At 41.6% G+C, this 16137-nt stretch overlaps 1 protein-coding gene across 2 annotated transcripts; it reads left to right on the top strand.

The window, feature by feature from the left end:
- Nucleotides 1-1097: 1097 nt before the first annotated feature.
- On the top strand, nt 1098-16137 carry PHAX (phosphorylated adaptor for RNA export). Of its 2 annotated transcripts, XM_004320455.4 has the most exons (5): nt 1098-1673; nt 3528-4141; nt 6470-6590; nt 9226-9309; nt 14877-16137. In XM_004320455.4, exons 1-5 carry the CDS (start codon nt 1569-1571, stop codon nt 15144-15146), a joined length of 1194 nt encoding a protein of 397 aa, XP_004320503.3. In that variant the 5' UTR covers nt 1098-1568; the 3' UTR covers nt 15147-16137. The 2 variants fall into 2 exon arrangements, with proteins under 2 accessions (XP_004320503.3, XP_073658564.1); XM_073802463.1 differs by lacking the exon at nt 9226-9309 and having other exon boundaries at nt 1104-1673.

The following is a 16137-nucleotide window of genomic DNA, read 5'->3' on the forward strand; positions in this document are numbered from 1 at the left end:
GTAAAATGTTAATAATAACATGAAAATGTACTCCTACCTCACACCACGCACAAAAATCAGTTGTAGGGGGATTGTAATTCTATGCAGAAAAGGTAAAATAATAAAGTTGTCTAAGAATTAGGAGACCTGGAATCAAGACGCAGGTCTTCACTAGCTTAGCTGTGTAAACTCTCTTCAGTTGTCAAAATAAATTGGACCAGGTGACTTCCAAATTCCTTTATAGGTATTAAATTCACATTTCAAAAATCTAAATTCATTTTTTTCCATACAGTCTAGAAACATATCCTAAGGAAATAATAAAACAAGTTTGTAAAAAGACACGTTCATTGCAAAACACAACCATCAGAGACTAAAAAATGAGGCTACCTTCATGCAATGGAAAACTAGGGAGTCATTAAAAAGAAGGAGCTAGATCTTTATATTCTGGTATAGAAAGGTGTCCAAATAAACTTCTATATTGTTTTTTTTGGCCGCGCCTCGCGACTTGCAGGATTTTATCTTCAGACCAGGGATCGAACCCAGCCTCCAGCAGTGGAAGTGCGGAGTCCCAACCTCTGGACCCCAATATTGTTTCTTTTTTAAAGTAGATAGCAGAATAGGAAAAGGTACAAATAACAAGATCCCCTTTACGCAAAAAAAAAAAAAAAAATCAAATATTTCTTGACCATCTTTACATACAAGAAGTCATGTATGTTCGCAGGTAGAAACAACAGCGAATAAAACTGACATTTTAGTGGGGAGCTCAGACAAAAAATTTTTTAAATACACATATGACTATTGATGCCATGAGGGAAAAAAAAGAGTTTGAGAGTGACAGGAGAGACCCTGTTTTAGTGAGGGTGGTTGAAGAAGACCTCTCTGAGAAGGTGGCATTTAATCAGAATCCTGAATCATGAGACAGCATAACCTGTGCAACAACGGGGTGTCGGGTGTTGGAGAGTCAGCCAGGCAGAGGGAACAGCAACTGCAAAGCCCTTGGGCCGGGAAAGGACAAAGGGTGCCAGAGGAACAACGTGAGCAGCGCCAGCGTGGCTGGAGAGCCGGAGGGGGGACACCAGACAGGCACACACCCGCAGCTCTGCTGGCAGTGCTGAGAACTCAAGCCTTATCGTGCGGAGGAAAGCCCTGGAAAGTCTGAGCAGGGCGGTGACCTCACGTCCCGTCTGGAAGGTTCCCCGGGAAGCTACATGCACGGTGGATCACAGAGGAGAAAGAATGGAAGCAGGAAGGCCTGCCCAGAGCATCCAGGCGAGGGTTGTGAGGCCAGGGGAAAAATCCCTCATGGCTGCCATCCATGCGCATCTTTAAGTTTGCCGGAAACAGGTCGGTAAGGAACGCGCCAGGGTGCCGCAGCAGCAGAGGACTCATTCTCCCAGAATAGCGTTAAGCGAGCGGGTTGCGATGATGACGCAACATCTGCGAGCCTCGACCCAGGCGTCTGGGTCCACCGGCCGCCGGGGCGGGAGCAGCCCCCCTCGCGGGGGCGCCCGACCAGTCAGAGCCAGCCGGACCAGCCCGCCGCCCCGCCGGAAGTGCCCTCTCGGCCCGCTGCACCGCGCCGCGGGAAGATGGCGCAGGAGGCGCAGGAGGCCCGCGACATGGAAGATGGGCAACTTTCTGACTCGGATTCCGACATGACGGTGGCACCCAGCGACAGGCCGCTGCAGGTGCCGGTGAGTGCGGAGGGGGGTGCGGGTGACTCTGGGCCGGGAGCGCGGAGCGCGGAGCCCGGGCTGCGATGAGGGGTGGTCGTCCCCGGGCCCGGCGCGCGAGCCGGTGCGGCGGGGAGGGTGAGGGGCGGGCGTCCCGCGGCCCGGCGCGCGGAGCGAGGGAGGTTGCGGGGATAGGAGGCCGTACGAACCTAGCCCGGCGTCTCGCTGCGAAGCGGGTTCCGCGAGGCGGGCTGTGTCCCGGAGGCGGGCTTGCGGCTGCCTCTTCCCCGCCTCCAGTGCTCCGCTCCTCGTTTTCTAAACCTACGGGCTTCCCCACTTCGGCGCCGCTAGGTTGTCTCGGAAGGGCATTTTTTTGCCGAAAATGTAGAACCTGGGGACCTCTGCCCGCAAACAGCCTGTGGCGCTCATGTGCACGCTGAGCAGAAAGGGAGTGAGGACCAGGGATGAAGTTCATCACTTGCTCAGAGGCCTGGTCTTCCATATTCCCCTGGAACCTAGCTTCGTCATGCCATAATGTGGCACTGGGTTTTGTGTTAGCTTCCCAGGTTTCGAAGCAGGCGTTTGTCTTGGCCGCCCTACTGAGTAGCAAGCTCTTTTGAGAAGGCTTTAGTGCCAGTCTACCCGCGTTCGAATCCTGGCGCCGCCACTGTGTGACCTCTGACAGGTCATTTAGCCTGGTGTCCCCATCTTAGAATAGGAATGATAATAGTACAACAGTAATAGGGTGGCTGTCAGGATTCAGTGGAGCCTGAGTAATGGCTGACAAGTGTTAGTGCCATTATTATTTCAAAATAGGAAGACTTACCTTCTAGACTTAAAATACCCCACCCCCATTTCTAGCACATATTAGGAACTTAACAAATACTTTGTTTAATGTTTAGTTGAAAAAGCAAAGGTGATTCCTTTTGCGTAGAAATTTGTTAGGAAATCGGTACCAAAATATTTTGTTTTTCAGTCTCTTTCAGTTTGTTTTACATAGATTGACCCATGACTTGTAAACTTAATGCCACGGACTCTGCAGTTTTAAAAGTAATTTGTCGGAGATTCTTACACATAGGAGTTTACTGTCTAGTCTAAAAGGAACATAGTCACAAAACCATATAAAGACAGTTGATGTAATCAAATGCATGGCAGGCATCTTTGGAAAGGAAGAAAACAAGTTCTGTTTTAACTGCTAGTAACGTCGTGTATGTCATTTTCAAACATTCTGACAATAACTTAAAAGACTGAAAATCTTCTAAAGGTGAGAATTAAAAGCTTTGGAAATTTTTTAAAAGGGGTCTTAGAACTAAGTGCTGTATTAGCTATATAGAAATATGAATTTGTGGCTTTTAAAATGGAAATTCCAGGGAGTTCCCTGGTGGTCTAGTGGTTAGAATTTGGCGCTTTCACTGCCCGCCCGGGTTCGATCCCTGGTCAGGGAACAGGGATCCTGTAAGACGCACGGCGCAGGCAAAAAAAAAGGAAATTCCATGTAGACCTTTAGAAATGCAGGGCCTCAGTTGGTTTCAGAGATCTTTGAAGATCATTTCTCCTTCAAAATGGTCCAGCTGAATCCCTAAATAACTTTTTAAAAAGCACATGGTGGGGCTTCCCTGGTGGCGCAGTGGTTGAGAGTCCGCCTGTCGATGCAGGGGACACGGGTTCGTGCCCCGGTTCGGCAAGATCCCATGTGCCGCGGAGCGGCTAGACCCGTCAGCCGTGGCTGCTGAGCCTGAGCGTCCGTAGCCTGTGCTCCGCAACGGGAGAGGCCACAACAGTGTGAGGCCGGCGTACCGAAAAAAAAAAAAAAAGCACATGGTGTGTGGAGTTAATGTGTTTTATGGAATTGATTGTATTTTCTTTCACTTGCAGAAAGCACTAGGTGGGGACTGTGCAGTGAGGCCCTTCCAGAGTACTGCAACAGTGTGTGCTCCGGTATCACATTATCGGACTGTTAAAAGTGTGGATTCAAGTGAGGAGAGTTTTTCGGATTCAGATGATGATAGCTCTCTCTGGAAGCGCAAACGACAAAAATGTTTTAACACTCCTTCCAAACCAGAGCCTTTTCAGTTTGGCCAGAGCAGCCAGAAACCGCCTATTGCTGGAGGGAAGAAGGTTAACAACATATGGGGTGCTGTGCTGCAGGAACAGAATCAAGATGCAGTGGCCACTGAACTTGGTATCTTGGGAATGGAGGGCACTATTGACAGAAGCAGAGAATCCGAGACATACAATTATTTGCTTGCTAAGAAACTTAAGAGGGAATCCCAAGAGCATACAAAAGAATTAGACAAAGAGCTAGATGAATATATGCATGGTGGCAAAAAAACGGGATCAAAGGAGGAGGAAAATGGGCAAGGTCATCTCAAAAGGAAACGACCTGTCAAAGACAGACTAGGAGACAGACTAGAAATGAACTATAAAGGCCGATATGAGATCACAGAGGACGATTCTCAAGAGAAAGTGGCTGATGAAATTTCTTTTAGGTGAGTATTTAAATTTGTCTACAAGTGAGCACTTGACCAATTGTCTTCCATTTATGAGAAATAACACAGATTCCAAATACACTGACAATGGTGTTCCTTTTTGAAATTTTTAAATTCAAGGCATGAACTCTAGGCTTATGTGGTTATATGAATATAGCTGGGTGTTCTTAAATTTGGGCCGACCTGGTAGAATAATTTTGCAGATTTTTATGAACTTTTGAGCAACTCTTTCCATTTAGTGCTATAGAACTCTTTAGGTAAAAACATATCCTTTTAAATCATGTAGGTTTTTTGGAGTGCTTTCAAGCATTCATGAATTTTTTTTTTTTTACAATTTTATTGAGGCATGGTGTACATGTGGTAAAATTCATCCATTTCAAGTGTTGATTTTTTTAGTAAGTTTATCAGTTGTACAACGATTACCATAAAGCACTTTTAAAACATTTCCATCACCCTATAAGATCCCTCATACCATGTGCCCATTTAAAGTTAGTTCCTGTTCCTATTCCCACGTAACTGCTAATCTACTTTCTGTTGCTATCAATTTGCATTTTTGGAAATTTCATGTTAATGGAATCACAGTATGGGGTCTCTTGTGCCTGGCTATTTTCACTTACTGCAGTGTTTTTCAGATTCGTCCATGTTGTAGCAGGAATCAACAGTTTGTTTATTTACACGCACACGCATATGCACGCACACATCCATATCGGCTGTTACCCTTTTGGGAAATTATGAATAATGCTGTTATGAACTTTCACGTGCACATCTTTGGACACAGATTTTCATTTCTTTTGGGTAAATAGGAGTAGAGTTGCTTGATGTATGGTAAATTTACATTTCATGTATTTTTTATTTATTTATTTATTTTTGGCGGTACACGGGCCTCTCACTGCTGTGGCCTCTCCCGCTGCGGAGCACAGGCTCCGGACGCGCAGGCTCAGCGGCCATGGCTCACGGGCCCAGCTGCTCCGCGGCACGTGGGATTTTCCTGGACCGGGGCACGAACCCGTGTCCCCTGCATCGGTAGACGGACTCTCAACCACTGCGCTACCAGGGAAGCCCATTTCATGTATTTTTAACAAGAAATACTAAAAGTTAAAATTTTGGGAATTCCCTGGCAGTACAGTGGTTAGGACTTGGCACTTTCATTGCCATGGGCCCGGGTTTGATCCCTGGTCGGCGAACTAAGATCCTGCAAGCCGCCCGGGGAGGTCAATAAATAAATAAAAAGTTGAAATTTTGCTTACTTTTTTATTAGCTCTAAATCACTAGTGAACAGTGTCACAAATCTGAAAACAGGTAAGGTTCAAGAGTAATATAGCTAGTAGGAAAACAAGTATTTACTTTCCAGGCAAGCCTGTCAATACTCATACTGGATTTTTTTAAAATACTGAGGGAGTTTGGAATTTGAGTTCTGGAAAGGAACTTCGAGATTTTGTAAACCAAAGCCTTTACTTTACAAATAGGAAACTGAGGCCCGGTAGTTGTGTGGCTTGCTCAAAGTCACAAATTTAATAAGTGTCAGACCTAGAACTAAAGTCTAGCCCCTTTGTTCCTAGTCTACTGCTCTTTCCACAGCAGAAGAAACAAAAGAAGCCAGGGCTGGTTAGGGAACTGGTAGGACTTCTGTAATATTAATGCTCCTTCATCTCTATGGAGTATGGGCTCTGATGTCAGAAGTGCTACCTACTTAGGCTCCCTGAGTTTTTACCTCTCAGTGGTAAAATGAAAATAATAATATCTGCTTCATAAGGTTGTTGAGAGAGTTAACTGAGATATAATGCATGTATAGTTCTTAGGATTGTGCTTATCCCATAATAAGCCTTTGGTAAATATTAGCTATTTCCTTGTTCTGAGTCAGGGAGCCCATGAGGGAAAAATCCAATCCATTTTAAAGCTTTTAGACGTCTCTAGAGTTAGGAGAGCTAACTTTTAGAAAGCATGGTATATGTTTGCTATTTGTTTTGATGAGAGTAGACTGGTTGTATCTTCTTTTGCTTTTAGGCTTGCATTCCCCTTGCTATGTGTGCATGTTTCTTTTGAAATATGCCATAATCCAATAAGGCAAAGTGAAGATGCCAGTTATGAGACTTGAGGTGGATCCTGGAGGTTATGATCTCCTTGGGTGACCCAAGATAGGAATGTTTCCATGTTAGTGATTCCAAGGTTAAATAGTGGGGATTTTGGAAAGCAAATGTTATTAGAATGAGAAGTTAATTCTAGCTAGGAACTAAATTGATTCCTAGCTAAATCAACTAAAAAAGTTGATTTCCTCAACTTTTTGCAACAAATAAAAAGTTTAATATTACTTCATTTGTTCCTCATCAGGTTGCAGGAACCAAAGAAAGATTTGATAGCCCGAGTAGTGAGGATAATTGGGAACAAAAAGGCAATTGAACTTCTGATGGAAACTGCTGAAGTTGAACAAAATGGTGGCCTTTTTATAATGGTAAGACTAACTGCTTCATTCTTTCTGCTTTTGTATTATTTCATGTGATTTTTTAATAAAATGCCCTTGTCTCTGATTGTTGGTTCTCTTATTTATAAATTATTACAGTGTGTTTCAGACTTTAAAAAACCTTCATTAATAATTTAAAAATTCAGGGCTTCCCTAGTGGCGCAGTGGTTAAGGATCCACCTGCCAATGCAGGGGGCAAGGGTTCGAGCCCTGGTCGGGGAAGATCTCACATGCTGCAGAGCAACTAAGGCTGTGCGCCACAACTACTGAAGCCCGCGTGCCTAGAGCCTGTGCTCCGCAGCAAGAGAAGCCACCACAATGAGAAGCCTGTGCACCACAGCAAAGAGTAGCCCCCGCTCACTGCAACTAGAGAAAGCCCGCACACAGCAGCAAAGACCCAACACAGCCAAAAATAAAAATAAATAAAAAACAAATAAATGTATAAAAAAAATTTAAAAATTCAGTATGGTCAGTTTTTGCAATTAATACTTTACTTATAAAAAATATACCTAAATTGTAGCCTGTTAGTGTGCAGTCAACAACAGATCTCTTATAGGATTCATTAAGGCTGAAATTTTAAGAAAGGTCTGGAGGGGGGAACTGGAAGCTCAGATTTTGAGAATATGGGTTTTGGAATTTGGGGTACCTGGTTTTGAATTTTGGGTGTGCAGCTTACTAGATGTGACATTTGGCTAAATTATCGATACTTCTCAGACCTCAGTCTCAGCTATAAAATGGGATTAATCCTCTATTATAAGGATTAAATGAGATAATGCGTATACTTACCACAGTGCCCAGAATTTAGTTAGTGGTGGTGAGCAGAAATGTTACTTTTGGGGCTTCCCTGGTGGCTCAGTGGTTAAGAATCTGCCTGGTAATGCAAGGGACACGGGTTCGAGCCCTGGTCCGGGAAGATCCCACATGCTGCAGAGCAACTAAGCCCATGCACCACAACTACTGAAGCCCACGTGCCCTAGAGCCCGTGCTTTGCAACAAGAGAAGCCACCACAATGAGAAGCCTGCGCACCACCACAAAGAGTAGCCCCCGCTTGCCACAACTAGAGAAAGCCCACACGCAGGAACGAAGACCCAATGCAGCCATAAATAAATAAATTTATTTTGTTTTTTTAAAAAGAAATGTTACTTTTGGCTCATTTAATTCATGCTTTTTTTTTTTTTAATTTATGGCTGTGTTGGGTCTTCGTTTCTGTGTGAGGGCTTTCTCTAGTTGCAGCAAGTGTGGGCCACTCTTCTTTGCAGTGCGTGGGCCTCTCACCATCGCGGCCTCTCTTGTTGCGGAGCACAGGCTCCAGACGCGCAGGCTCAGTAATTGTGGCTCAGGGGCCTAGTTGCTCCGCGGCATGGGGGATCTTCCCAGACCAGGGCTCAAACCCATGTCCCCTGCATTGGCAGGCAGATTCTCAACCACTGCACCACCAGTGAAGCCCAATTCATGCATTCTTGGAAACTGGTTCTTGGGGGTAAAAAAACCAAAAATCTTGTTATGTAAAAAGGACAGATAAATATAAAGTATATCTGTGAGTATTAAAATCTCATGGGTGGTAGGAGTGAATAGGAAACAAAATGTCTAAAGAGGCTTCTGGGGTTGAGGAAGCAAAAATGAAAAAACAGTTAAAAAATACTTCATTGCTCCAGAATGGCATAAAGAGCACTTCTCTGGTTGGGGCCAGATCACAAGCAGTAGCAGTTTATCCCATAGAATGAATGGTTTTGCAGATCTCATTTAATTGAGCTTTCAGCACAGGGTGAGGATGAAGATTGAATGGCTTCCTTCTTATTTGTTCCTCATGAATTTGAATAATAACATCACAAGAGACTAAATATTATGCTGTGGAAATGGAGAGAAAAGAAACCAGTTAGAAGTGATAGCACTGGGTGAGGAAACAGCCTGTGAACATAGGTTCCAGAAATTAACGACAAAACAAATTATAATAATCATGAATGTACTGGCATCCCTGTTTGTGTCACTGTTTAAGGTACCTAGATTTTCATTCAGTTGAGCACGAAGTTATAGATTATATCAATATTTTACTTTAAAAAAATTTTTTTTTTTTAAATTTCTTGCTGTGCCACACAGCTTGTGGAATACTAGTTCGCCAACCAGGGATCAAATCCAGGCCCCCTGCAGTGAAACCACCAAGTCCTAACCACTGGACTGCCAGGGAATTCCCTATATCAAAATTTTAATACTGTAGTAATAATACAGTAGTAATAAAACCAGTGAGCTAATGGAAATCTACTGAATGTTGGGAAGATGCAAGTCCAAATTCACTTTCTTTTGGTGCATGCATTCTTTCTTTGTACAGTTCTTTATTGCTGTGTGCCAGGCACTGTTCTAGACACAGGAAGCTTATGTTGTAGTAGGGGGTGGGAGGGAAACAGTCTGTAAAGAATAAATGTAGTATCTTCAAGTATGCCAAGAAGTGATACATGCCATGGGAAAAGAAATAGAGCAAATGGAAGTCTGGAGAGGAGAGAAGGACACTGCAGTTAAACTGGAGTGGTACTGTAGACCTTAATATCTCCTTAGGAATGTCTCTAAAAGTTGCTTTGACCATTCATTGGAAGAGTCTTCACAGGATCATTTTTCTGTTCCTTTTTGTAGAATGGTAGTCGAAGAAGAACACCAGGTGGAGTTTTCCTGAATCTCCTGAAGAACACTCCTAGTATCAGTGAGGAACAAATTAAGGTAGAAACAATAATGTCCTTGACTTTTGAGATCCATCATAATTTAACTCCCACTCAGCCTCTAGCTTCATTTTCTACTGATCTCTGTTACCTTCTCTGCCTTGTACTGACCAATTTTTCATTGTCTCTTTTCAAGTAAACCTTGTGCCTTTGGTAAAGCTCTGCCTCCTCATTTTCTTCCCTTTCAGAGCCAAGGTCAAGATTTCTTTTATGGCAATTTTTCCTGGTCTCTTAGCATGTAATTTTTTTTTTCTACTCCTACAACTTTTTATTAATGAAAAATTTCAAACGTGGAATAGATGAAAAAGCAACAGGATGAATACCTATATATCCTTCACCTAGGTTCAGGGGTGGTTAACATGTTGACATTCTTACTTTACCTATACAATTTTTTTTCTGTACCATTGGGAAATAAGGAGCAAACATCATGACATTCAGCCCTAATTACTTCAACAAGCATCTCCCAATATCCTACAGAGCCACACCTAAGAAAAATAAGAACAGTTTCATAGCATCATCCCAGTATCTATCTAGCCCTTATTCCAATTTCCTGAATTGTCCCAAGAATGTATTTTCTAGCTTTTTTCCTCCCCAAATCAGGATCCTATCTAGATTTCCACATCCCATTTGTTACATGTCTTTTGATCTGTTTAATCCTACATTTTTCTCCATGATTTAGACCTTTTGATGAGTCCATTATGGCTTTCTTATAGAATATACTACATTCTGTTGTCTGCTCACACATTTGTTTTGTTCATTCCTCACAAACTGGAAGCCAGGCATTTTAGTATCATTTTTGTATTACCAGAATGTCATATGGGAAATCTTATACACTGTGGGTTTTTCACAGCTCAGAATTCAGTTACCTTTTAATTTATTAATTAACGAACATGACTCGCATTTAGCACATGTGATCAAAATTGAGAACTGTCTTCTTGCATAGGAAGGAGATGGTACACATGTGCAACACAGCTACAATATTTGAGAAATTTTGTATTCTCTTTATTATAACAGTGGGTGATAAAGGTCATAGGAATGTGCTTTAGCCGTACTAATGTAATGCTGATGATGACAGAAAAATAAAAACCTTTTCTCTTGAGCTGATGCTACATGTGAGCATATTTTGCATCTACTCAATGTTTTTTTCTTTTTTCTGGCTATTCACTTTTAGTCATTTTTTTAAAAATCTGTTACTGAAATTCCTACAGGAAATGTTACTGTTGCACATTTGAAATCTCTACTCTGTAACTACTTTTTTCCTCATTGGAACAGTTATTTTGATAATAAATTTATAACAATGTGAATTTCCTTGGGAACACAACTTTTGAGTGGTAGAACAGAGCTTGTACCTTAATGATGTTCTCCCTCCTCCCCCAGTATAACCCCTGATCAGAGTGTGTACTTAGAAGGAACATTCTTCTTGGGTCTTTGTTAGATAGCAAAATGTGACTCTTTTCAAAGATATAGCATGATGTGATGAAAAGAATTCTCTAAGATTCAAAATCTAGGTTTTAATCTTAATTTTGCCATTTAGTGATTATATGACTATGAGCAGATTGCTTATTCTCCCTCAGCCTTGATTTTCTCGTCTATAAAGTGAGGACTTTAATATGTGTCCTGCCTATTTAATATTCCTATAAAGGAGTTAAATAAAGTGATGTCTAGAAAAGCTGTTTGTCAACTAAACTTGGACAATTTCCAGAAGCGGGAGAGAAGAAAATAACATTTATTCACCATCAGCCTGGCACTGTCTATCATTGGGTATTACCCTGATATGCAAATGCAGGGCAATAAAAAGGATAGGTCTGAGATCACACAGGAAGGACTCTGACTTCAAACCCATGCTGTTTTCATTGAATCACCTATCTTTTTTTTTTTTTGTGGTACGCGGGCCTCTCACTGCTGTGGCCTCTCCCTGTTGCGGAGCACAGGCTCCGGACGCGCAGGCTTAGCGGCCATGGCTCACAGGCCCAGCCGCTCCGCGGCATGTGGGATCCTCCCGGACTGGGCACGAACCCCTGTCCCCTGCATTGGCAGGCAGACCCTCAACCACGGCGCCACCAGGGAAGACCTGAATCACCTATCTTTGAAATTCATTTCTTCTAACACATTGTGGAGAAGGAGATTTAATGTTAGTAGATTTTTATCTTGAACAACCAGAAACATTGCATTATAATAAACAGAAACGTTTGTAGTATCTAATAATAGGGGAATGTTGACTAATAGGGACATTCATAAAACAGCTATCCTGTAGCCTCTATTTTTGTGAAACAATTTTAAGAAAATTAGAAAATGCAATAATAACTGAATTTTTTAAAACGACAAGGTACAAATTTATAGAGAAAAAGAGGCATGGGACAATAGACTGGCAGTCAAAGCACCAAAATATTACCAATGATTTGGTCTGTTGTGAGGGATTATAAATGTTTTGTCTTTTAAGATTTTTCTGGGTTTTTTTTTTACCAAATTTTCTGTATGTGCGTGGATTCACTATCTTTGTTACTAGAGGGAAAAGCCTAAGACAGATATAATTTTATTATAGGTAATTTCATGTGCCATCCAAATAATGATGTTATAATTATTCTTTTAGTCACTGTATTGCTAACAATCACAGTCTGTAGAACTTGGAAGCCAAAACTGAACTGAGTGGGCTTGTTTTCAACTTTTTCTCATTTGATTTTGTTTCGGTATATGGCCTTATAATTTGTTTTAGACAATACAAAGTTGGTGAAGAAAGAAAAAGTAAGAATAGTTAGAAGTTAATTTGCGAAGCGGGGACCCCTGGGGTGCCTGGCCAAGGCCCCCTCGCCCACGCCCACCCCATCACCGACCCCCTGGGAAGACCTCAGCCCCCAGACGAGCACCTCTCCGGGACGCTTGTCCCCAGATTTTGCTGAGGAGCTGAGGTCCTCAGAGCCATCTCTGAGCCCTGGTCTTCTGGAGGAGGATGGAGAGGTGGCCGTGGTGCTTCTGGGCAGGCCCTCTGCCGGCGCCGCGGACCCTGAGGAGGTGGTGCTGTGCAGCAGCTGCTGCGCCATGCGGCTGCGGCGCCGGGGCCTGGCCCGGTGCCCTCCTAGAGGGTCGGGGTGCTTCCCCCGACTTGGTGTGGGGGCCCCGCCACCTGGCTGTCAGCATTTTAAAGAGGTCCCCCCCTCAGGAGTTCTGGCTGCCAGCTAACTGCCCCCTCCCCAGCCAGGACGTCCTGGCAAGACTGTAGCTAGTGGTGTTTTTACAACCAAAGACTCTATTTTGTGGTTTAAGGAGAATAAAATTGACTATGTTTAAAAGAAAAAAAAAAGTTAATAAGTCCACCTATAACGTTCTCCCTCTGAAAATAGTATGCACTTCAGGTTCTTAACTTGCAGAGTTAATTATACAAAGAGATGGATGGGAGAAAAAAGTTGCTCTCAGATTATCTGTTGTCTGCATTTGTTGTAACAACATTAATAATATGCTACAAAGACATTTCTTTGGGTCATCCCAGTTCTGTTTAAATTCGTAACCCATGAGAATGACATTCCTTTTTAATAAGGATTGCCATATTTGGAGGGAAAAGGGGAACTTCGTAATTTTATTTAGTGTTGCCAAGCATTGTACTAGTTAGAATTGTTTTTATCAAGATGTTTGGATGTGCTTCCATATAAAATGAAAATACTTCTACTATTGCTCCACTTGAAGGTAAGTAGACTCTTGAAAAAATTGTGAATTATCACACTCTTGTGAAGGTTTAAGGTTTAAGAATATGGATTTGAAGAAATCATTTATGAGTTTAGACTTTATACCTTTACCTGTTGGCTCTAATCTTGAGCCTCACTTTCCTCATCTGAAAACAAGTATAATCCCCACCTCATAAGGTTCTTGTGTGAATGAAAAGAGTTCACACCTGTGTCAAGTTCTCAGCGTAATGCCTGGCACGTAAAAGTGCTCATTCAGGAATTGGTAGCTGGCCTCATTTTCCTCTGAATTCACCCTTTTTGTCCTTCCTGCGCTTTTTTCTCACATATGTACCCTCCTTCTCCACCCCCATCCTCATTTCTTTAGCAAACACGTTCATTCCTTCTCTTCATCAAAGCTCTCATATTCTGACGCTTTCCCTTATTGCATTCATTTCGGGGTTCCTTACTCTTTCCTCTGCTAATTCCATGTGCTGCTTTTACTATTTAGCGAAGCAGAGGGCCCCCTTTATCTCACCATCCTCCATAATGTTTTTTATAAACAAGAAGGGATTTACACTTTATGCACTTTAAGAATGTAATAGGAACTGACTTGGCTACAGCTTCTTTTTTTTACGGTACGCAGGCCTCTCACTGTTGTGGCCTCTTCTGTTGCGGAGCACAGGCTCTGGACGCGCAGGCTCCGGACGCGCAGGCTCAGCGGCCATGGCTCACAGGCCCAGCCGCTCCGCGGCATGTGGGATCTTCCCGGACCGGGGCATGAACCCGTGTCCCCTGCATCGGCAGGCGGACTCTCAACCACTGCGCCACCAGGGAAGCCCTTGGCTACAGCTTTTAAGAGTCACTTCCTAGAATATAATAGGATGTCGAAAAGTGTGTCCTGCCTGTACTAGCTTCTCTTTTAAATCTTTGAATCTTTTTTGTATTAGCATCATCATTTTTGCCTTCTCTTTAGATCCCTGCCCTTTTTTTTTTGTACCCTCTAAAATTATATTTATCTATCTGTATCAAGGTTCCCAGAAGTTATTTTGTTTTTCCATGTAGTGTTTTAATGGAAATGTATTTTCTACTTGAACTGTTCTCATTCACTGGCAGTTTTGCCTCTCAGAGGATATTTGGCAATGTCTAGGGGTATTTTTGGTTGTCACCGTTTGGCGGTGGGGTGGGTGTGCTAGTGGGTAGAGGCCAGGTAGGCTGCTGAACATCCTGCAATGCACGCAGCAGACTGCTACACAAAGTATTCCTTGGTTTGCAGTTTTAGTAGTGCCATACTTGAAAAACCCTGTAGTAGAAGATTCTCATATTTTCATACTATAAAATCCTTTTTCTGGCACCCTGGAATCCAAGTGCTGACTATATCATTTTTATGCCTTGTGATAAAAGTTTTTGGCAGAGAGTTACAGTCTCACATGTTAATTACAGCAGTGCTTAAGGGCTGGAATTTTTCTTGCGTTGTGTAGGTTACATGATCATATTTAGTCACACAGTTCGGGCCTGGCCAGTTTCTTAGCATATAACATGTGGTTATGATGACATTTCAGAGTTAGTAAATTATTATACCAAAGACTTTGTTTTGTTGTGATAAAATATATTTTATTTAAATCCTAAACAATATGATTTTTCTACTGTATATTTCTATTTAGAAAACCTTTATAGATTGATGTATATGGTATAATAAGCATGGACCCTAGACCTAACACTAGGCTGAGTTTGAATCATAGCTTCATCCTCTCAACTTGCAATGAGGATTTATTAAATATCTTGGACTCTGTGTTCAATTATGAATCTAATATTTTTTGTGTGTGGAAAATGGAGATAATATAAAGAGTCTGCCTTACAACAGGCTTTCAATAAATGGTAGTTCTTGTTTACTAAAGTTGTTCCTTTATTGTAGGACATTTTCTACATTGAAAATCAAAAGGAATATGAAAATAAAAAAGCTGCTAAGAAGAGAAGAACACAAGTGTTGGGAAAAAAGATGAAACAAGCTATTAAAAGCCTAAATTTTCTAGAAGATGATGATACATCACGAGAGACTTTTGCAAGTGACACAAATGAGGCCCTGGCCTCTCTTGATGAATCACAGGAAGGACACGGAGAAACAAAGTTGGATGCAGAGGAAGCCATTGAGGTTGATCATTCTCATGATTTGGACATCTTTTAGGACATTTTGAGAAATAAGCCTTTCTAAGATAACATTGTAATAAACCATTTCTACTGAGATTGCTTTATTTTACTTTGCACTGATAAACCCAAAAATCTGGAGAGAACTGTTGTCTTAAATAAAATTGAGTATGTGGGAGATGAATGCAATAAGAACATTTAAAACTTTCTCATGTCTGACAAAAGTATATAGCAGAGGATTTAATTTCTCAGTCTATTGCATGTGCTAATCATTACTAGTTGATAATCAGTTTTGTCCAGGTCATTATAACATAGCATTCAAAAGTTTGTTTTCTTTTTCTGATTTATCTTTGCAGTGAATTATGATTGGTTTCAAACATTCCATTAAAAGATCCTAAGACCTAAATTGTTAAGCTATTACAAATGCATTCAAATTTAGTTTTTCTGTGTTCTAAGAACTCTTAAGCAGTTTTAATAATAGAGACTAAAAATAGGTTTATACTAGTGGCTCTTCCCACTTAAGTTGTTTGTGCAGAAGTAAATAAACATCAGAAGCTTTTCAAAGAAGTATCTGTGCTTAACTTTAACTTTGTTTTTGACCTCTTATTAGTTACCTTGGTCATATGTTAAATACTGAATATGATCCATACCTGCATAATTATCATGACATTTAAAAAATTCCCAGTGACAGCCTGCCTAAGACTGTTTTACCTTATGTTAAGGAAGTTAGGTATTAAAAATGTTTCATCTGCATGATGTTTAAAATTATTCATTTTTATTTAAGGAAATAAAGGTAGTTTACTTAAGATGTTCCAGGAGTTGACTACAGTTTACAAAATAGATTAAGCAAAAATATGTAGGGAGCAATTATTAGCTATTCTTTGCAGCAGTGTACTTGAAGTCTTTCAGTAGTTTCTGAAATACATGATCATTGATGTTGAAGCTAAGTAAGCAGGGAAAGAAAAGGAAATGGTAATTGGTTACGTTTTTTTCGTAAAGAATGCAAAAATAAAAGTGGAGTTCTGGCAGTC

This window comes from Tursiops truncatus, chromosome 3 (assembly GCF_011762595.2).
Source record: "Tursiops truncatus isolate mTurTru1 chromosome 3, mTurTru1.mat.Y, whole genome shotgun sequence".
In the NCBI taxonomy this organism is placed as follows: domain Eukaryota; kingdom Metazoa; phylum Chordata; class Mammalia; order Artiodactyla; family Delphinidae; genus Tursiops; species Tursiops truncatus.

Bases quoted from the DNA above. Each gene is read 5' to 3' on its own strand.
- PHAX (XM_004320455.4), top strand. From the start codon at position 1,569: ATGGCGCAGGAGGCGCAGGAGGCCCGCGACATGGAAGATGGGCAACTT. The intron at 4,142-6,469 runs GTGAGTATTTAA...GTTCCTCATCAG, and splicing joins GCTGATGAAATTTCTTTTAG to GTTGCAGGAACCAAAGAAAG. The intron at 9,310-14,876 runs GTAGAAACAATA...CCTTTATTGTAG, and splicing joins TCAGTGAGGAACAAATTAAG to GACATTTTCTACATTGAAAA.